General features: G+C 39.2%; 1 protein-coding gene across 2 annotated transcripts in view; it reads left to right on the top strand.

Moving 5' to 3' along the window:
* Positions 1 to 22,528, top strand: part of SEC24D (SEC24 homolog D, COPII coat complex component) — a 100,266-nt gene that overhangs the window by 47,344 nt on the left and 30,394 nt on the right. For both annotated transcript variants that reach the window (XM_059722096.1, XM_006259662.4), the window contains exons 9-11: positions 7,447 to 7,585; positions 11,017 to 11,132; positions 16,980 to 17,104. In XM_059722096.1, the coding sequence (XP_059578079.1) occupies positions 7,447 to 7,585; positions 11,017 to 11,132; positions 16,980 to 17,104 (380 nt within the window). The remainder of the gene's footprint in view (positions 1 to 7,446; positions 7,586 to 11,016; positions 11,133 to 16,979; positions 17,105 to 22,528) is intronic.

Here is a 22,528-nt window from a genome sequence, read left to right on the forward strand (position 1 = left end):
AAGCTCCTGATATCCAGCCACATTTGGACTAGTGGTGGATTAAGTTGAGTTTTAATGGATCAGCTGATCCAGGCTTTGCACTACAAAGGGGCCGCCCCTCAGGTTCTAGGGGAGGGTGAGTTTACACTAGTCTGGCACGGTTCATCTATATCTGCCTTTAGCTATCCGTTTCCACTTTGACATAATCGGGACCATAAGCTTCAGCCCCTTTCTGCCCCTCTGCCTTCCAACTGCCTGATTAGGATCCCATGTTTATGATTAATCCAATCCAAGCCAAGGTTAGGTTGCCAAGCACTAGTTTTGATTGTTGCTAGTGACATTATTGCTTTATTTTGTATTGTCGTGGTACCCAAAGGTCTACACTCAAGATTTAGGGTCCACTGTAATAAGCGCATTGGTGATATAGTCTCTAACTTAGGAAGAGGTATAGGTGACTCATAAATATCTGCTTTTAATACAGGGCATCATTGCATAATACCACTGTTAGCTTTATCATTTGTATTGTGGTAGGACTGGTTGACCTGGAAGTGTTTAATTTTTTAACAAGAGTCAACAGGTGAAAACACTAACATAAAGTGGGGTTATTTTAACCCATTAGACACATGACTACAAAGAAAAGCAGACCACGTGACATCAGTAAGACGCCTGGGTCCAGGAGGAACTGTATACCATGGGAGACCTTACCAAGGTTACCGACCAGGTCATAGTACATGCCTGATGCTGGAGAAATCCATAATTTTGGTGACAGGACATGCGAAGGGAAAAGAAGAGGAAGAATGTAGTACCTAGAGTCAGCCCTGTCATGGTGGGTCTAAGCAGTACCCTACTACCAATGTGCTGGTGGGCTGGGGAAAATATTTGGCTTGTGGAAGCACACTTTGTTTACTGATTTCTGAAGTGTTTCTGGTGTAGGATTTACATTGCTGCAGACAAAAGCAGGATAAAATGTAAGAAAAAGATCTCAGTAAGAAGGACTTCTGCAAGGGAAGACAGGAGCAGGATTAAAAACATAATGGCATGCTGAACTGTATGTGGAGACTCCAACCAAAAACAGATCCCTTTTGTGCTAGGCTAGAATCCAAACAGACAAGACAGAAAAAGGGGCAGGGGAAAGGAACTAACACAGAAGCAAAGTGGTGGCTTGCAAATGTAATAGAGGTTACATGGCTTATTTTAATAACTGACATTTTGTTGGGAGAAGATTAATTAGAGAAAGAAGGGACACTGAATGAAGGGATAAAAGAGGAAAAAGGTAAAATGAGGAAGAAGTGAAATGACTGAAGACCGGCATGGGAGAGAACTGAAGTAAATGGGCTGCCAGGAGGCAAAGGATGTTCAGAGCAAAAAATTTTAGAGAGCAGTTGGCCGCTACTGACATGTTAAAAATCCAAACTCTGCTGCACAATCCATACTAGTTTTTGCAACCTCAGTAAAGCTTGCAAAGTTCTAAAGCCTTTGTACAAGAATGGAGATGTTTCTGAATATTTGCTAATCATCTGATTTGGATGCAAAATTATTAAAAATACGTCTTTTGTGCTTGTAAGGATGAACCAGATTCTTCCCTCCGTGTAAATCCATAATAATTCCAGTGGCTTTGGAACATCATAAGGCTCCCTAAGGCCTCTTTACCCACTGTGAATAGGGTTTTTTCTCAAGCTGCTCAGTTGATGATGGTAAGGTATAGAACAGGGTGTGAATTTGGTGGTCACAGTCTTCTTAATAAAAGTTACATGCTATAATATACAGGGGGACACTAATTTACACAAACATAAATTGGGAATAACACCATTTTATTAGCGTTTAAGTGATTTAAGGAGGAAAATAACATTGGCCTAGTATTGTTTGGTTGTGTGATTAGCGCTCCAGACCTTATCTTGTTCTACTCCTTTCTAAGGATGTTTTTGGCCACTGGCTACCATGGAAGCCTGAGTAAGTCCTTTTTTTTACAGTATTGTCTGGTACACAGTGGGTGCATCTACACATGCACTTTAATGCACGGTAGCCTATTTTACTGCACATTAAAGCATCACATAAAAAATGGTGACATTGCACCAATGCGCAGTAAAACAGGCTACTGTGCATTAAGCATCACTTAAAAACCATGCACATTAAGTCAGCCTAATGCTTTAGTACCTCACATTAGAGGCACTAAATTTAATATGCATTAGAAATAGCGCCTTAATACACACACGTTAAATATAGGTTTCATATCCAGCGTTACTTTTTGGGTTTTGGTAGTGTTTATTTTTTTGAATATGCGTCGATATGTAAATGCTATTGTTGTGTAGTGTATGCAAGTGAATTTATGTTATTGCATTCAATCTATAGCCTTACAAAATCAACATTAAAGCATACCAGCCCAAACGCACAAGACTTTATTCCCCCTTACTATAGTGGTGATTTTTTAAAATGTATAGGTTTTCACTCCCTGATCTAAAATAAATGCTTGACCTAGGTGGGTAAGTCAAATTTCAAGTCTGTGGTGGCAGTGTCTACATCTGTTAGCTTTAAGAACCTCATTTTTCACCGTACATAGTGCTTTGATAGTTTTGGCATAACAGTACTGTTCAATCTGGATTTACTCTACAAGTCACTGTAACTGTTATCCGGCATCATTAATTACTAATGTAACTAGTTAAAATGGAGAAAACTAAAATATGTTGTAATGAGACTCAGATTTCAATGTAAGAAATATGGATGTTTGCATTTAGGACTCCTAAATATTTATATTCTGAGGGATACTTATTCTGTATTAGATACAAACGTTATGATGATGTGTGGGGCATAAATAATAATGCCTGTTCTGTTAGAAATGTATGCTTTCCTCTAAGTTTATTAAACAGGAAAGAGGAAGAGGTGGGGGGGAGGTGGAGAGGGATGGAGTCTGACTTTGTAGTATGATATTAGTGGAGTTTTTCCATTTCTCTAGTGTAAATCAGAGCAGAAGTAGGTTCAGAGAATGTTAACAGCAATGAGTAACCTAGGCCATATTCAGTAAAGATTTAAGCATGTTTAACTTTCTGCAAAGTGCGTAGCCTCAATGACTTGACGAGGAGTCTTGGATGCATACATGAAGTCATACATATGTTAGCCTTGGGCTGCTGTGTTTCCAAACCTACAATAATAGAGCTGGGCTGTTTTGTTGACCCCCTGCCTTCTTTTTAGTTGCTTTGGGGGAAGAAAGTAAAATTTCCACTCCAAATATGAGAAAAGAAGAAAGAGCCTGGTAGTGGTTTATTCTTTTGTTTTTACTGTCTCCAAGAAAATAATTTATTAAACATGCAGAAGGAAGTACACAGATTTGCAAGACTGAGGGGCAGTATGCTCTTCTAGCGTTGATTTTAGTGAGGACTTTTCATGTTTCATATTTAGATCTTGTTTTCTTTCGGCTATTTGATATTTGTTTTGTTGTTTCCATTTAATGTCGTGAAGTAGTAGTCTTATAGTTGATGTATTATATTTGGGGTTGGATGAATGATTTAATCGGCATTCAAAAAAAAAGTCTGCTATGTATTGGATCTGGCTACACAGAGTCTGGTTATAGTAACTATGTATTAGGTGTAGCAAAGGTTTTATGGTGTAATTAACACAATCTGACATGCCTCATTAAAACAGCACCACAGAATGACCAATGGAAAATTGGCAATTAATGAAGAAAGTTCAAAAATTTTGAAACTTTTTATTTATAAAGCACATGCAACTGTTGAGCATACTTTAGAGCTAAGGAAGCCATGTCTGAGTAATTGGCCCTGAGAATTTTCTGGCTGACATTATTGTTTAAATTGAGTTTAACTCTGCTTTTGTATGAGGAAAATACAGTAAAATAACAGTTGTGCACTGGAGCAAAAAGAAACATTTATAACTTGTAGTAAAATCTGATGATACATGTAAAATCTTTGGCAAAAATTTTAAAACCCATGGGAGAAATAAAGGACTAAAATGATTGTTTTCATAAAGCTATAAACAAACAATAAAATATGTTGTAAATAATGGATACTAGCAAGAAAAAGGGGGTTGTAAGTTCCACACAAAGTCTCTTATACAGTTATAAAAGATAAAAGTACATCAGCATTTCATCTGAAATATGTCTATTCATTATGAAGAGGCAGCATCATTTTTTTATATAAAGCTCTAGTAAATTTACTAGTGGAGATCTAAAACTTTTTACATTCTTCACTGTTTGGAGAGTTGTGTGATCCTACCAAGCTTGGAATTTAGTCACTTATTCTTTTGGTCCATGAAATGTGATGCAGGGAGAGGATCAGGGAGGGCAGGAGGGGAATAGAAAACTGAAAAGTTTATTTGTGCACAATAAGCTATTGCAAATAATTGAATGTCGCACTGTCATTGATTTGCTGGTCTCAGATATGCAAACCCATAAACGATAATTGCAAAATCCTTCAATTACTGCAGCACTATTACTGAGGGAGACATCTGGAAAGTGTCTTCAGTTAGTTTTGATTTCGAGAGAGGCTGTAATCAAGCCTGCTCAGTATAATTAAACTGACGAGATTTTGAGATACTGTATTTGTTTGCTTCATGTCTTTTCCTTCGTTTAATGTTAACATTTTCTGAATCTTGCACTATGTCTAGTGACCCTGAGAACAGGCTTGAAAGCTAGTGCTTCAAGTATGTAAGCTTTGGCACAAAGCTTTGTAAAAAGAGCAAGATATGATAGTAAGAGAAAGATCACACCTAGGAGAAATCATGATTTCCTTAGCAATGCTGTGGTAGGAAACCACATGTACTGGGTTTGAATAGACTGATTTCTTGACAAAGAGACAGCCTGCTCCAGGACAGCAGAATACTGGACCTATGAAGCTCTATGCTCGTGAATTGTAGGTGATCTTTAAGTGTGGGGCTTGAGCAAAGAGCAGCACACTTCCACTACCCTCACAACTTCCTATATTGGGCCTGCTCTATTCTACCTGTGTTGTGTCCTATAGCACTTCCTATAGCCTCAGGCTGGACTAGGTTTTGTCAGGGCCTTGTAAGAGTCCCTCGTTCCTGGGAGTTGTCTCCAAAACTCCAGCAACTTGGAATTCAGTGAGGCAGACAGCAAGGATGTAAAGTACCAACCAATCAACAGTTTAGCATAGATCCTTGTTTAAAAGTTTTATATGCCTACCGCTCTACAGGAGTGTTCTCATATTCTTTCAGTTTATGGTTGTGTTGGCTACAAATGTCCAACTCAGGATCCTTAAAATTCTGGTTTATTAGGTGGATTGAAACACTGTAATGAAGTCAAATCATAAATCTTGGTGCTGGTCCCCCCCCCCCCCCCCCACACACACACATGCACACACACAGTAGCGAGCTACAAGAGTCAGGTATACCTATCCCGCAGGCGCTGGAGTCTGCCGTCGATGGCCAGTCGAGGCTTCTTTCAGGGTGGTATTCTCCTCCAGAAGGGGGTCGCTGGCTGGTCCTTCTGGCTGGACAGGTCAGGTGCTGGTCAAGTTGGAGATCAAGAGGGCGCCGCTGAGGGTCACTTTTCACTGCTTTTTATCTGTCCTTCACAGACTTTGGTGACTCCCCAGTTTTCAGGTTTGCCCAATCCAGGTGTCATTGACCCTCGTGAGACTTCCCCCTTGGTGGCTACTGGATGGCATCTGTCGGCCCCAGGGGTCGTCTGCATGTACGTGCAGGTTTGGGAGTCCATTGATGAATTTTGAATAGGGCTCTGGGAGCGGTCGATCTGGAGATATTCAGCCCAAAAGTTGGTCCCTGGCGTTGATTAACTTAGACCAGGGCTTCTAGCCCTTGAGCAGTGAAGTTTAGACAATTCCCAGTTGCTACATTGTCTCCTATTGATTTCTTCCGTTGGTTGATCTGCGGTTTTCCTAGGTGTTAATTGCCACCTGCTACTGTATTATGCATTCAACCACTGATTCACTCACTCTTTCAGGGGCCCACCTGATACAGGGAAGCGGGGGTTTGATTCCTGCCCTTGTTAACATTGTTACAGTGTATAACTTATTTCTGAAACTAAACACATTTAGAAAGGTGAGGAGTATAAAATATAAGCTACAATAGTAATGCCATGGCACACAAATAGATAAAAATACCAATATACAAGGGGAGATACAAAATGCACACATACAAACTTTAAAACACAATTCCTTATCTTATAGTGAAAGAAAGAGGAAGGAAGAAAAGGTAGAAGAGGAGAAACATATCCAAAGAGGGGAAAGCAAATGCAGGCAAGAGGAAAAAGGGGCTTTCTGCTACGGTTGAAACACATTAATCAGAGCCTGGCAGTGAAGCTTATACTGATGCAGCTCATGCTGTATCTGCTCTAGGGACATGGAGAGATGTGTATGGACACATACATCTGGAGTCATTTCAAAAAGGGAAACATTTCAAAAGGGCGGCTGTTATATTATTAATTATTATGGATGGACAAACCAGGAATCATAACTGTAGCTAACCTGCTCCACCTTTAACTATGCTTCATCCACAGTTAAAGTTGGAGGCGTTTTGCTGCAGTTTTATAGTTCCTGGTTTGTTGGAATGTAACAATTGGCACGTAACAATTGTTACCCTTTTGAAACATTCCCCTTTTAAGACAGCTCCAAATGTATGCGTGTCTATACCCAGAAGCAGCAATTTGGCATGTTTAACAAATAGTTAACTAATCGGGTACGGTTTGAACCTTTGCACTCTGTGCATTCTTCTTTGGGGTATCACAGTACCTCTTCTTAAGCCTCTTGGGGACCTGAGGCATGAGGAAGGGTACTTGTGTGATACCCCAAAGCTTGCCTATGTCTATCCCAACGATGCAATTGTCCCATTAAAAGGTTTCACACACAAGAATTCTTGCATGTGTTTAACTCTATCCCTGTTTAAAGTTCCATTGGAGCTCAAGGGAATTCAAGATACTGCTTAAGTGCATACTTAAATCGGGGTTTGCTTTTCATAAGTGGGCCCCATGTGAAGTTGTCTTTTCTTTCTTTTTACAACCCCAATTTCCTGTTTGGGGCTATATGTTTGCAAAGAGTATGTATAACAGTGCGTGCAAATGACCAACCTCTGCCTTCCTTACCTCCGCTGAGAAAGAGCTTGCATTCTTCTTTGTAAAATATTCCTCAGTAGCAATATTAGGTTTAAAATGAGTAGCTACAACACAAACCAGTTCTCCCTTTTTCAGTTAAACTTGGAAGGCTTCACCAGCCCTGCTTAGAAGACATCTGGTAGAAATGTTGAAGAACAGTTCACCCTGCTGTAGCCCATCTTGAATCCCTAGCTCCCTGAGAACTTCAGGATGCCATTGCTCTTGGCAAAATAGACAAACCTCAGAATTTGGGTAAACCCTGAATGATGTAGCATAGGAAGAATAATTCTTAATATGAGAGCTCAGATGCACAATGATCTTTTAAGACTGTTTTTTAGGCTTAAAGTTTAGCAGCGCTTTTTACAACTTTGATTATTTTCTGTTTCATTTAGACCGCTCTCTACATTGTTAACCACGGGGAGACTGGGCCAATCCGATGCAATAGATGCAAAGCCTATATGTGTCCCTTCATGCAATTTATTGAAGGGGGAAGAAAGTATCAATGTGGATTTTGCAGCTGTGTAAATGATGGTAAGTGATAATGATTAACATTTGTTTGTATGGTAAATTCATTCAAACTAAGAAGGAAATTACATCTCTGTTTTCTTGTTAAAACAATTTGGAGTGAAACACTAGTCCCACTGAAGCGAACAGAGGTTTTTACCAAGAACTCAGTGGAGCCAATATTTATTCTCTAGAGTCTTCAGCATGTTATTCACTACAGTCCAAATCCTGTCCTCTGAATCCACATGAATAAAGACTGAATGGAGTCTAGGATAAGGCCCTACAGCTGTGACAGTTTTTATTAGCTGACTGTGTGCCCCTTGAATTTCCTATCAGCAGAAAAAATAGCAGGAAACTTAACCAGGCAATTCTGAAGATTCCTTCTACTTGGATATTTAATGTTAGGAAAAATAAAGTGCAGCAGAGGTTTTCTGTTGAGCCCTCCACTTTGTGTCCTCTTGAGGTAAAACTTTCCTTTGTCATTTTAAGATGAATGTAACCAATCTTAAATTGGTACTGAGAAGATAGAAAGGTACAACAGCAGAAACATGGTCTGTAAAGTTGTGAACATGAAAATGTATAAGTATTGGGCTCATTTGTTTTTCTTTTGGCCATTTTGACCCATTCCAGTAAAACTATGAGAGAGGTTGGGAACCACACCACAGTCCTAACTGCTTTTTCAGCTGCAGGCTAGATGCAGGGTTGATCTGCAGGCTGGATCTGGTTCACAGAATCAGTGTGTGGACTCAGTCTAGCATGGGGTGAGCATCCAGGTACAGTTTAGGATGTGACCCCAGCTTTGCATACTGAATCAATCCCCAGATTTGTGTGCACCAGAACAGGCCCACCATCCCAGCTCCATATGTGCTGGAATGGACCTGCTGCACCAGATTCCAGCCCAGCATGCACCAGATCGCGTACGTGCCTGGTTGGGCCTGCAACCTAAGCCCTGTACACCAGTCTGATCTACCACATACGTAAGGTCGTCATCTGGCCACAGAGCTTGGAAATTTGTCGGTGGGGGAGCAGGAACATTAATTGCTACTGCTCCCACGTCAGCAATTTTCCAGACCTGTGGTGGGCCAGATTACTTGTCTACATGGGCTGGATCTGGGCTGTGGGCCAGAGGTTGAGTGTCATGGAGTTAGAGAATTCATTCAATTTGGGATGAATTTCAAGATAGCTGAGTCAGCACAGTGGCCCTAAACCACTTCCTTCCTAGTCCACAGGGAAAAGAAAATATTCCCTGTGAAAAGGGGAATGTCCAGAAATGTCTGTGCTCTCTGGCTCTTCTGCTGACTAGAATAGTCCCTTGAGACTATGAACAAAGGAAGGCAAGTTTGGCTCCTGACACTGCCATAAGTAGCTTCCAGCCAGTGGCAGAGTAAGGAAAGAACAAAGATGTCATAAAACAACTTTTTCCTTCAACCCAGCTCTTTTCCTGTATGAAATAGCTAGAGCAAAGAATTGAGCCCTACATTTGTCATGCAATATAACCATAACTAGATGACGTATTACTGACATTCCATCATATGATGAGCCTCCAATTAAATACACATGAAAATAATAAGTGAGATGCACTTAGTAGGATTCTCTCAGAGAAATGGCTTATGAAGGAAAATATATGGACAGTTTTAAAAAGAAATGTATTGTAGCAAAATACAGCTGTGCCAAATAATGAAATCCAGTTTCATCAAAAGTTTATTTTTAAAAATGCTTTGTCAACATAGCATATATATTGTGCTCTATTTCTAGCTGCTAGTTAGAATTCAACTTCAAGTGAAAATAAACTTCTTTAAAAATGCCCAAATGCCCACCAAAGACCAAATATTTAGAACAGCATCACAGTAGTTATGTCCACAACCATGGATTTAATGGTTGAAGTACCTATTAATCTTGCTGTGACAAGTGTTGGTTTTCACAGAAGATACCATGCCATATTTGTTCAAGTGTGCTGCATGTGACTCATAAGTATTCTTGTGCTTTTGGCTGAATCCCAAGTCTTTGCCAGAACTAGCCTTTCTAGATGCTTGTATCAAGTTAGAGTTCCGCAGCTGGATCACAGTGGTATACTGCTTTCCCTAATACAGTAATCTTTTCAACTCTGAAATGTGAACCTTGAAAGACTCAGGCTAACTGTTTTTTTTGGCCTGAGGTTCAACCTATTGAGCGAAGTATAGCAAACAGCAAGCTTCATAGTTTGTCAGGTTAAATTCTCTTGAACATAAACCTCTGTTGTTAGAAACAATGCAAATATAGGATTTGAACAGTGATTTCAGTTTAAATCATGCTTTGTGCTCCTAAGGTGTCTTTCATCTAAGAATCTCAAAGCATTTTCATGAACTTTACCTGGGTCTCAAATCCCCCCCCCCCCCTTGCAGGGCAGGTGAATATATATCCCCATTTTATAAGCAAGGAAAACTGATGTACAAAACAGTTTAAGTAAAGTGAAGGAAGTAACTAGCAATGAATGGAACAAAAAACACGAGCTTGGTGTCTTTTCCTACCTCTTGCTCTACTAAAGATAGTGGATGCATTTAAACCATAGTCTGGCAAACCATATAACTTCTTACAATTCAGTTCCTAAGACAGTGCACTTCTAGTTAAGCCTTGTGTCAGTGGGGGCTTTGCTGTGCAGTAGCCCAGGATTTGTGAACCTTTTGGAACTACCCCTTTGTAGTGAGACCTGTGGGTGAAGCAGGGCTGGCTGAAGGATAGATATAACTGGTGACTATGGGTGTTTATACATGTGCTCCAGGAGGGGGGTGGGGAGGCACTTTAATTAGAGCAGCTTTGAGAGGCTCTAATTAAAGCACCCGGAGCATCTTAAGTAGGAGCCCTACTGCCATTTTTAAGTGTGGGGACATATACACAAGACACTGGAGTCTGCTGGAGCACAGTAATTACCATGTTCTAGCAGGCTCGATTAATCAAGTCTGCTGCAACGCTTTGTAATTACAACGTGTTGGAGCAGCCTCACTGCTTGTGTGTAGGTGCCCTATGATATGGGTGGCTCTGACACAGCACAGTGCTGCAGATTGTGTTGGTGCTGCTTTCTGTAACTGGGACTACTGCAGCTTCAAGCTTGCAGCAATCTAGTGGTTTTGTTATCAGTGTGTATATTTTAGGGAGAGCAGGTTCCTGTCCACAACATACATGGAATCAGCCTTTCCCAGTCCCAGCTGCTCAGGGCTGGGTATCTATAGAAGATCCCATTCTTGTGCTTGTGTGACTGAACTTATCCTATGCAGTAGGAACTCCCATCTATCAGAATTTAGAAAATGCCTTTTCTTTTTAAAAAAAAAAAACCCTGCCATGTGCTATTTCCATGAACATTTCGTTGCTCAGCCATTTGCCACATTTTCCTTGAACATAAAAATAGGAGCTTATAGTGGTTCATCTGTGTGTATTTAAAAACAAAGCAAAATAAAAAGACCTGATTCTTTATTTTTCTGTAGTCCCTCCATTCTTTTTTCAACATCTGGACCACGTTGGCAGAAGAGTGGACCACTACGAGAGGCCAGAGTTATCTCTAGGATCTTATGAATTTGTTGCTACCTTGGATTACTGCAGAGTAAGTATTCCCAGAATGTGAACTTGTTTACAAAGTTTTATATCCAAATGAGCAGAATCCTAAATACCTAAATCAGAATAAGAATGTTTGCAGTTTTAAATACCAGAAGTTCAGAGGTTCCTGGACACTTTCAAAGCTGTAGATAGAGGCATTAAATATAAGTTAAACCTATTTCCTGTACAGTTTTGAACATTAATATTGTTGCTCTTTGTTTCTGTTATGGTCATTCCATTAAGATTGTCAGATAAGAGTTACAAGCACTACAGCAAAGAGTGCGAAGCACTATGGCTCAGCCAGACTTTAATTTGGTTGTAGCAACTATATGACACTGTTGTAGAGACTATAGTTGAGATTTTTCACATGGTGTCATGTATTAGCCACATCTTACATTTATTTTCAAGGCAGATGTATATCTAAATCCTCTACTGTGGAAATTTTAACCTGGAAATTTGATGCAACTGTTTGACTGTATGCTTCTGTAGCAATATAAATTAACTAAATCATCGAAACGTTTAACCCTGGATGAAACAGGCTTACAATTTGCAATCATTTTGCTACGATTGCATTATTACAGGAATATGCAAGTGGAACAGTTTCCTCTAAGTCATTAGGATACATCATTTGCTATAGGTATAATTTGTATACCCTTTTTATATAGTATTTATATCCTGCTTATACTGTTAGTTCTCATGTTATGAAGTCATAAAGGGCTTCATCCAAAGTCTGTTGAAATCAATTAAAGTCCTTTAAGACCTTAAACTACACATGGAGGCAGGGGAGAATTCATAAGGAGGATTCCCTGCATAGCTTTAACAGTTTGACCTGTTTTTATTATTATTAAAATGAAACAGAATACTTATGGCTGACTTAGCTATGAACTTCAAGTTTGAAATAAACTACTTCCAGCCACAAAATCTTAATGCAACTGGTTCAAACACACCCTTTACAGTTCTGAGGTTCATGAATAGAGTTCTTGTCTGGATGTGAATGATCCTGGGGCAATTTTGGTAAAAGCAATCAATGGTGGGCCTGATGCTCCTGTTTCCTCCACACTTGTATGCATGCAGGCTGCTGTGCAATGCAGAATCTGCCTGGCTGTCTCCCTACTACAGAGGTACCTACAAATTTTCAGCTTTTCTTTAACAGATATTCAGGTTTTGGGTTGCATGGATGTCCCCCCAAGTAACTACAGACATGCTTTTCCCTGCAGCTACTTACACATACAGTTTAGATAACATAAAAGGTAAGCACCTCATTGTGCTTTCTGATCAAGTACCTAGACACCTTAAATTACTTAAATTATATCTACAGAAATGTAGGGAAGGGACTGAAAATGTGCCCTCGGGATGAATTACATATTTGTAAAGCACTGTGCATACCATCCTGTCGTCTTGCAAGGAGAGATCACCAATGGCTGATGAAACTCATTATTTGTTACTTTGAAACGTAGCCAAAATATGTAATGTAAATTTGACCCAGAAAAGTGTTGATTAAAATAAAAAGCAGCTGCATGTTGTCGAGACTTGTGAAAAACTAAAAACACATGCATGATGTTTCATTTTCATGCTTTTCACCCTCTTAATGAGACTTATACTGTTAATTTGGCAAAGCTATTTCCCTAAAGTAGCAGGCCAATATTTGAATGCCAGGTAGTCTAGTATTTGATCATGCTTCCTGTTAATATTTTGGGCTAAGCAATGATGAGGTAGTGTTTCCACTACTCCTACAATGTGGGGCTTATATTGGCTTATATAAAATTGCAGTTTAGAATTATTTTAATAGGAACCCCAGGCCTGTATGGAGTTCTGTGTAGTTTGACCACTGTGAGATGGTAGGACTCTGTTGAATCATGACAGCTTAGGGCAGGACCTGCCTCATGTTTCTCATGGCAAGTCAGGATCAAAACAAAAAATTGTTGGTTGTTTAAGAGCATGGGACTAGAAGTCATTGCATCTTAACAATCCATTTCATATATGTATCAATCTCTATTTTAAAAGTAGTTAGGAATGTTGCCCCCACACCTACTGTTGGAAGGCTATGCAACACTCTGAAGGTTAGGGATAATTTTCTCATTTCTAGCCCTGTGTTCTTGTGCTACCTCTCCCTTTTAGTAATATCTCGACCCACTAAACAGTTCCTTTAGTAATCCTCAACCTGTTCAGCTTTGCTTACAATTTCTTGGACTCACTATATCAGATAAATGACACCTACAACATTAACTTTGTTTAGAATAGGGCTGTCCAACTTGTCTTGTCTATGATGTGGTTATCAAGCCAGCAATTGAGGTGATGTTGTGCAGAGAAGCCTGCAATATTCATGAACTAGTTCTGGGTAATGAGCTCTAGTTATTCGCCCAAGCACTGCCCTTGTAAAGACAATAGTGCTTTTCCAGTTCTGGAGCTGGACTGTCTAAAGTTAACTCAAGTGCCTCAAGTGCGTGTGACTGAGGGGCTGTGTGTAAGATTGGAAGGAAGTGGCCATTGTGTGTGGTATTGTGGAGCCAGGTGAGTTGTGGGGTCAGGGGATATGGGCTGCAGAGCTATGCAGAAATCCATGGGGAAGTGAGTTTTTGGATTGTATGTGAGGTTAAGGGGAAATGTGAGCTGTGGTAAGGCCCATCAGTTGAAGAGAACAGTGGAGGAAGAAAGGCATGTCTCAGCATTTAGAGTTAGTGTAGCTTGCTGGATGTGAATGCTGAATATGAGTTAGTTGGAATGTAACATGTTGTGGGAGGGCAGTGGGTGAGAGTCGAGTATGAAACAGAGGGAATATGGGATGTTGGTTGTAGGACACTGAGTGAGGATCAAGGATTTGGGGGAAGTTGGGGTTTAGGGCATCACCTAGAGATAAAATTGATGAGCAGAGCCCATGGCAGAGAGGCTGAGGTTGTACAGAGCGTTATCCCTTTGGCCTTAGGGCAGGGGGAAGATGCAGCTTAGCTTATTATGTAGGGGAATGGTGAAGGGCCTTTGTGCTGGTACTGGTATTTCCCACTGTGTGACGTGTTTAAGCCATTCATCATGGCTTTCTTAGATTTTAGCTTGTTTATTAAATAGTGAGCATGACCTTCTTTGTTCTAGAGTCTAATCATGCTTGAGAGACCCCCCCTCCCTCAAAGCACTACATGAAACTGTCCTCCCATTACATGTAGTGCGGAAAAAATATGATGTTACAAAGAAGTTCCTTGTAGTAACTATTTTATGGAAGAACTGCCATTGTTGCAGCAGATCTGCCATGGCTCTAGTGTTACAAAGAGCTTGAGTGCATGAACGCTCAATTTTTATAGTGCTATCTGGCCTTATATAGTGCTACAAAAGTAATATGTGTCTAAGGCCCCTGTATGATTCTATAGGGTCATGACAGCACTCAGTGTCCACTGAGAATTTGTTTCTAGATCAGTAACATTGTTGCTATGATTTTAGTAAGGCTGCATCTTTCTACTAGTGAGGCTAACAAATTTGGCAGGCTGATTAGTAGATCCTATGCTAGGGGTCTATAGCTAGGTCCCTGATCAAAAGCCCACTGAAATCAGAGAACTTTTTCATTAACTCCACTGGAATCTAAGTTGGACCTCATGTCTGGCACAAGCTACTTCAGATGCATTTGGCTGTAATCAAGACTTAAATAGAAATATAGTGCAGGACAGTAATTTGAGCTGTACTTGATTTATCGCAAGTGAAGAACTGGCCCATCAACTTCGTAAACTTAATTTGTCTATTGAAGGGACCCATTAATTTTTTTTCAAAATACATTTTGTTGCTTCTGTAACATGATGCTTTGTGATGAAAGCATGTTCAGGTATTTTTATGTCTTTGTCACAAAGCTTAATTTAATTAGGAGTCCTGGTAAGTAGGTTTCTTAATGCTACTGTAATCTTGTTATAAATGTGGAATCAATATTAATCTGGATTTATTTCAAGATTGTTTAAATAAATATGTTTGGGAACATAGGTTCTCATGGGAATATCAGACTAATGATTTCTGGGAAGCTAAATAAGTTATTTGATACTTTTTTCTTGATACAAGTCAGTAAAGTTTAATTCTTTTCTAAATCTGATATAAGAACAAAACTAAAGAATCATTTCTATTGTGCTTATCAAACAATGAGGATGAACAGCTACAGAAAATGTTAACAAGTAACAGCTGCATTGTATTACTTTACTTCTCCTAAGCGGATATGGCTAAAGCACAACTTCCCATTTCTACCATATATGTCAGAAATTAGCCAAGGTCCGTTTATAAGCAGCCATGAGCGTTTTGGGATTCGCACAAGTGCAATATTTGATGCACATTTTTGTAAGTAAGATCTAGATACTGAAATCAGAATAGCTTTGGAAGCTATGACCTGGTTTGAGTCTATTGGAGTTAAGTCTTGGTGGAGAATACCATAAGTGAAAGGAGAATCTACAGAGAAGTTTTAAATTTAGAGTAAAACGTGTTGGGGCAAGAGGGCTAGGTATCTTAATTCAAGAGATTGGTAATAAAGTGGAGTCTTATCATCTCTAGCTTGTTGTTTCAAATATAAGCCAGCATCTATTAAGCAATGACTATAGAACATTCATTCTGGACTATAACATATTAGGCAAGTGTCTACTTCACCGAAAAAACCCTCCACATTTGACTTCCATTAATTATTATTTCAAGTCTTGGCAAGGAGCTAAAGATGGAATAGTCACAGAAACTGACCTTTGCCCTTTAGCGGCAACTCTTAGCAGTGTTTGTCACCAATCCGAGGAGTACTTGTGAAATGTTATGAAGACTGCGTTACTGGGGGCAATGCTGCGTTTGATAAAGAGATTGTGGAGTCTCCATCATTAAAGATTTTAAGAACAGGGTTGTCAAACACTCAGAGTTAAACAAGGATTGATCCTGCCTTTGGTTGGGGTTTGGATTGGTGATCTCTTGAGACCTCTTCCAGCCTTGTTTTTCTACTGTTCTTTGATTCTCTGATCTGTGAATAAAGGACTTCATTTTCTTAGGCTCTTAAACTAGCATGTTTCATTAAGCATTATGTTTGCTTCTAAGAAAAACGTAAGTAAATGTTGCATGCAGATACTTGGCATAACTTAATGCAGTATGTACATGTTTTTTATGTTACATTATGAACAAAAAATAATATGTAATAAGTTATATCCAAGGTATCAGTACCAAGCCAACAGGTTACTGAATACCTAATCTTTGTTTATACATAGGTATTACAAGCTGAAGTTTTTTATTTGTGTTGTAGAAAATAATCTTATTTGTAAAAGTGCCATTCTTTCAGCTATTCTAAATGCAGTTGTCAAACATAGCTGAAGCACAAAACATACCTATTCACAATCAGAATGTACCTGTTCAGTAGTTAGTATTACAAAAGACTAAGAGGATTTGTTTAATTGTGATTGCATGTCTATGTTTTATGCTTCCTGATGGGCTGAGTGTCATTTAAGAGTTTTTGGGCAAATACAAAGGAAAGGTAAATTCAGTCATTTATTTTAACAGGATGACATAGCACAGGTGTGCACCCCTTTTACTCTTGTTTTGTACCTAAGGAATCAAAGACCATTCATTTAAACATTGGAATTTTGCTGCCAGAAATTCCCACTTCTGATAAACTTCTCTGCTTTTAGGAAACAAGTATGAGTAAAAGAGTAACATCATGTGATAACGTTTTCTTCTAAGGATGATCTTTTTCAAATGTGGTCATTCTTGTGTAATTATTACTACTTACTTAGTATTAGCAGCATCTGTAAAAACCACCAAACAATTACTTTAGTTGCGTGATTGTGCCAACTGTAGATTTTGTTGAATTTAGTGTGTCAGCATCTAATTTTCCTCTGTGCATTTGGATGATGATTCTTTTCCATAGAACAACAAACCTCCAAATCCACCAGCCTATATCTTCATGATTGATGTATCATACAGTAACATAAAGAGTGGCCTTGTGAAACTCATCTGTGATGAGCTGAAGACTCTGCTGGATAAACTACCAAGGTAAGGAGATCTCAGTGTGCTTTGCCTAAATTTTCACATAACAGTAAGTTTCTTATTGATCAGAGGGAACAAAAAGTCTTCAGAAATTAACTAAGTTGTAATACCAGGATTTGGGGATAATTTCTTACAAGCAGAACAGAACTATATGGTTATCATTGTTGTAAGTTCTAAAAAGTCTCACTGGCCTCCAGCTTTTTTAAATTTGTGATTGGAAAAAAGAGCAGTTTGCTAATTAAGGGTGTGGGGGTTTCCTAGACTTCCTTATCCCTTTCTCACACTAAGCTGTCACAGCATTTCCAACTGAATGCCAAACTCTTTTTATTATGTTTACTGCTTATACAGCGATCATCATTTGGAACAGTTTTGTTCATAAAATTCCACAGTGAATCTTTATTATACCAGAGCAGACAATCTAGAAATTCAAGTCTCTTTGTAAAGCTACAGCCTGGCATCCAAGTGCCAAATATGTTCAGCTTCTTTTCTTTAATTAGTGAATGCTTTAAACCCACCATCTGAAATTTGTTATTATCAGTCAGTATTTTCTGTGTTGTTCACTTCTGGCTCCGGGACAGAAGTTCAATAAACAGATTTAACCTAAATCAGTTAAGTCTGACACTACATTCATCCAGTTTATCTTAAACCAGTTTCAGCCACTTTGGTTGCATCCAGACGAGCATGGATGTGTGTTTCCCTGGGGACAAGTAGCAGCAGCACACCATGTGCCACTGCTACTTGTCCCCAGAGAGCACCTGTGCCACACACTCTGGCACGTTTCATGTTACCGCAGGTGCGATAGGAGAGGCCCAGGCCAGCAACTGCGCTAGCTCCAGCAGCCTTACCTGGGGCCCTGGGAGCCTCCCAGGACCGCAGCTGTGGCAGGAAGCCTGGCTGGCAGCCAGAATATGGCTCTGGCTGGCCAGGCTCTGGTTTTGGGCAGTGTACACTGCAGCCACGTGTGCTGCCCCGCTTTTTTCCGGCATGGAGGTTTTTTTGTTTTCTTTTTTTACCCCAGGATGTCCCGGGGTCAACCTGCTCCCCCCGCCCCATCCCCACACTGCAAAATAGCAATGCGGGGAATGCCTGCATGTGCAGTGTGTGGCAACACAGATGGGTCTGCAGCGCCACATACTGCACATCCACACTTGTCTGGACGCGGCCTTTGAAAGCAATTTGTGTACTGAACTTCTGTTGTGTTGAATTGGTTTTTAATCACTTTATACTAGTTTATGTGCAATTTCTGTCACTAGCCATGAGGACAAAATAAGTTTGTCAGGGAACAAACCTATAAGCAAACAGTACTTTATTTCATTGTCACTTCTGGATGCTAATGATGTGATATTATAATTCAGTTTTGTAATATATATTAATTTGAATAGCTTCTTTCGTAATAAATTATATATAGCTACATATTCAAATTGAGAGTGAAAGAGTCCAAGATATGTTTTAAAGTAAGACCAAAGGAGAGGATACAGTTATGAAGTAAGCAAAGCAGAAAGGAGCAAAGTGGAGAGATACTAGGTCCTTGTGCTAGTCTGGGGCATAAAGCATTTTAAATGTTTTCATCCATACTTCATTGTTGGAGCTCAGGGCACAGGTAACTCCAGTACAGGCTTGGGGACTTCATTTGTAAAAACAATTCTCTAAATAATATTATTTTCTAAAAGATAGAAGATTTTATGTAATTAAAAGTGTATTATAAATAGAAAAGTTTTATATTAGTTGTAATGCACCTGAAGATAATAGAAAACATGAATGTAGTAATAAAAACACTTAGGAGTTTGTATGATAAGAATTAAGAAAAATATGATCTGTTATGAAAGCCTTAATACAAAGTACATGTCCATGTACACTACAGAGAAAACATACACAACTCCCACCTCCAGCAGCATTTTATCAGTATAAAGACTTGTGCTAGATCATCTTAGTGCAGGATCAGAGTCTAAGATTATAGTTCATGGGGGGAAGAACCCCCAAAACCCCACCAACTCTTCAGTTTCATCAAGGTATACTTTTTTCTGTAATCTGTCATTGGCCAAATGGGCAATCTCTACATTAAAAGAATGAATGGACAAACTTATTTGATAATAGTTCCAGAAATGCACAAAATCCCATGACAGAATACTTTAACCATCCTGGACACTCCATCGCTGACCTTAGCGTAGCTGTCCTTAAGCAACAAAGCTCTAAAAACCTACCTGAATGCAGACTTGCAGAAGAAAAAATCATCCACAAACTGGATTGTGCTAAGCATAGTTTCAACAGAGACTATAAATTCTTGTCCTCTTACCAGGGCTAGCTGCTAACTCTGGCTGCTTACCCCTATGTCCCTCAATGTGTTAGCTGTCTTGTTTATCCTTACAGATTTATTCAACCCGCTTTTTGCCTCTCAGCAGTGCTCCCTTCCCCTATCCCTTTCTTCTGTATTTAAATTCTTTTCTACTAAAAGCCCTTTCTTTCTGCAAATCCAGTTGTGGCATCTGATGAAGTAGGATGCCTATAAAAGCTCATGGCTCTCTGAAACAGTTAGTTTCCAAGCTCCCATTCTGCCCTTTTAATTTGTACTTTAATAAATTTCTGCAAGGGAAATAGTGTCCTCATTGTACGTAACAGACAGACTTCCAAATTTGCTGGGGCATTTTAGTCTGATGCTCTGGAACATATTTCACTGTATCTGTGCACACCACTGCTGTAGAGAGGATTTTTTGCAAGAAGGTGGATGACACTCATAAAGGACATTAAATACCAGCAGACATTGCCCTTCCCTTGTTAAAATGATAATTTTTACAAGCTTTTCTAGAGGCACCGAATAGTTTTTTCCTAGACTTCATAATAATGAACAGGGTTTTGTTGGTATCCTGAAGTGTAGGGGTAGGAGCTGTATGTTTGGTCCTGCAGACATAGAATTGATCCTGTATCTAGGTCTCCAGCAACCCAGTTCTCATGCAGGGAGAAGTTTGGGGAAATAAAGTAATAAGCCAGATGAAGACCTTTGGAGCTAAGGGCTTATACCAGGCAGACTCAGTGGTGGCCAGGAAAAGGGATGAATTAGACTAGTATAGGAGTAGGTTACCCAGAAGTCTCAGGAGGAAGGCAGCCTGTATAGCAAGTTAAAATATATATAGCAATGATATATCAAGTTGTATAGCCATATCAGGCCATTTTGTTTTCAGCTTATTTGAAACTTTGGGGGCAACATTTTCAAATTTGTGGCTTGCTTAAATTGTCTCCTAACATTGAACTGCCCTGAATTTGTACTCAACACCTGTTAGGCATCCAAACATAATTTTAGGTGCTTAATTTGAAAACATTAAGTTAGTTTATATCTGTTTGAGTTAAAATTCCTACCATGAAGACTGAAAAGAATTACATATTTGAACCATGCTGGCTGCCATCTTCTACATCCATGGCTAATCTTTAGAATTGTGATAGAGGAAACTGTATCTTGCAAAATTCAGTAATAAGGTGACATATGAAGAGGGGCATCTGGAACTGTCCCAAAAGGCATTCAGCTAAATGATGTTGTGACTAATTAGCTGATATGAGAATATCTCTTCAAAGTAGTAAAGTAATATGTAAGTGCAGCATATTATTACTACCTTGGTCTTGTCAAGACAATGAACAATTGAATAACTTTCCTGGTGGTCACATTAGCAATACAATAGTACAGTCTGAGTGACAAGGGAGGATTAGACACTTCAATCCAGAATTGATTTATCTATCAGGTTGCACTCAATAGTGTTATTCTAAATATTTCTTAATGGAGCATGTACAATATAGAAAATGAATCCCTCTTAGATCAGAGTACTTCTTTTATAATCCATCTGTGTTCCCATAAATCAGGAATGACAGATTAGCATTCTAGATTGACATGCTAATTACTGATTGGGGACAAGAAAAATGATTTTTTTTGCAAGTTTTAAATGAACCTTGTGAATTGCCTGTGGCAATTCATTTTTAAAATAACTTAGAAAACAGCTAAATCTGATAAAAAATATTCCCGATTGCTTTAATGTAGCTATATTTTTCCCTGTTGACTAACCCTCAGAAAAATTAGGGATGCTTTAAAATTCAGTGAGTTTATTTTATTTACACCATTTCACCTTCTTGTATTGAGTTTTGAGGTTGAATGGAAAAGTATGGCTCATCCTAAGAAAAGATATTCCAAGCTAGAGTGACTTCCCTTCACACTGGGTTATGCCAGCAGAAAATTTAGCCTAGAAATACACACTAGCAAGTATTCAGTGAAAATATTTAAGATAAAAGATAAATGCCTTTTTATAAAATCTTTTAGATAAGAAATTGCTGCTCCACATAGTTTTAATTTACCTACAGTCACTCTGTTTACAGCTATATTTGGAGCAATTATTATATACATGGCTGAGACCAATACAAGGAAACCTACAGTGCCCATCACTAGGGTTATATATGTATCCAAGGGCAAAATTGTATTCCCAAGTGTAGACTGGAAAAGTATGATAATCAAAGAAATATTTTTTTTTAAATCCTGCAACTACAGTGCTTCAATTAACCAACCGTCCAACTGCAAGTAGCCAGGTTGCAATTGTAGTAGTAAGGGTTAAGTCTTTTTACTTAAGAGTGATGTCATCCACAGGAAGTGGTTGGTTGACCATTAGGGGTTAGTTGTTACAATAAAGGCTTAATGAGAACAAGGAGTCTCCCTGCCTCTTTCTGAGATCCAAAATAACACAGGGTGTTAGAAGTGGCGAATCCTGCCACCAACAGGAAATCGAACATATATGATTCCCAACTGATAGATCTGACTCTAGCAGCAGCTGAATCGAGTGCAGAGCAGAGCCAGGTGCCTATACCTGCAACAGAGCCTAGTACAGTCTGAGGTTGGCTACAGAAATCATTCAGGCACTCCAGAGTCGCACCACCAGAGCAATTTGATTTCCAATCCCCTGGAATGTGGCCTCTATGGATCAGACATTTTAATCACTTTAGGGAAATGTCAGGTCTGGACAAAGAGTCGGAAGCTTACCATGTGAGTACTCTTATCTACTCTATGGGAGATCAGGCGGATGAAATTTTTCTGTCACTGCCTCTTACAAATTCAGAGAAAAGCAGTATGCTGTAGTGATAGAAGTATTAACTAATACTTTTCTGGGCAAAAGAAATGTGATTTATGAACAAGCTAGATTCAGTCTCTGTAAACAGGAGCCTTCAGAATCTGTTGACAAATTCATCACATCTTTGTATACACTGGAGCTTCATGATATAGAGCTCTCACAAAAATTACAGTTGGACCCTGATTTAATGCTCCAGAAGGCTATCAGACAGGCTCACCAATCAGAGCTAGTTAAACAGCAACAAAGAGAAATCAGGAGTGATTCTCAGTCCTGTCAGGCATTAATTAATATGGATGCAATGCACACTAAAGAAACTACAACTAAATACAAGTAG

Source organism: Alligator mississippiensis, chromosome 2 (genome assembly GCF_030867095.1).
Source record: "Alligator mississippiensis isolate rAllMis1 chromosome 2, rAllMis1, whole genome shotgun sequence".
NCBI classification, from domain to species: domain Eukaryota; kingdom Metazoa; phylum Chordata; order Crocodylia; family Alligatoridae; genus Alligator; species Alligator mississippiensis.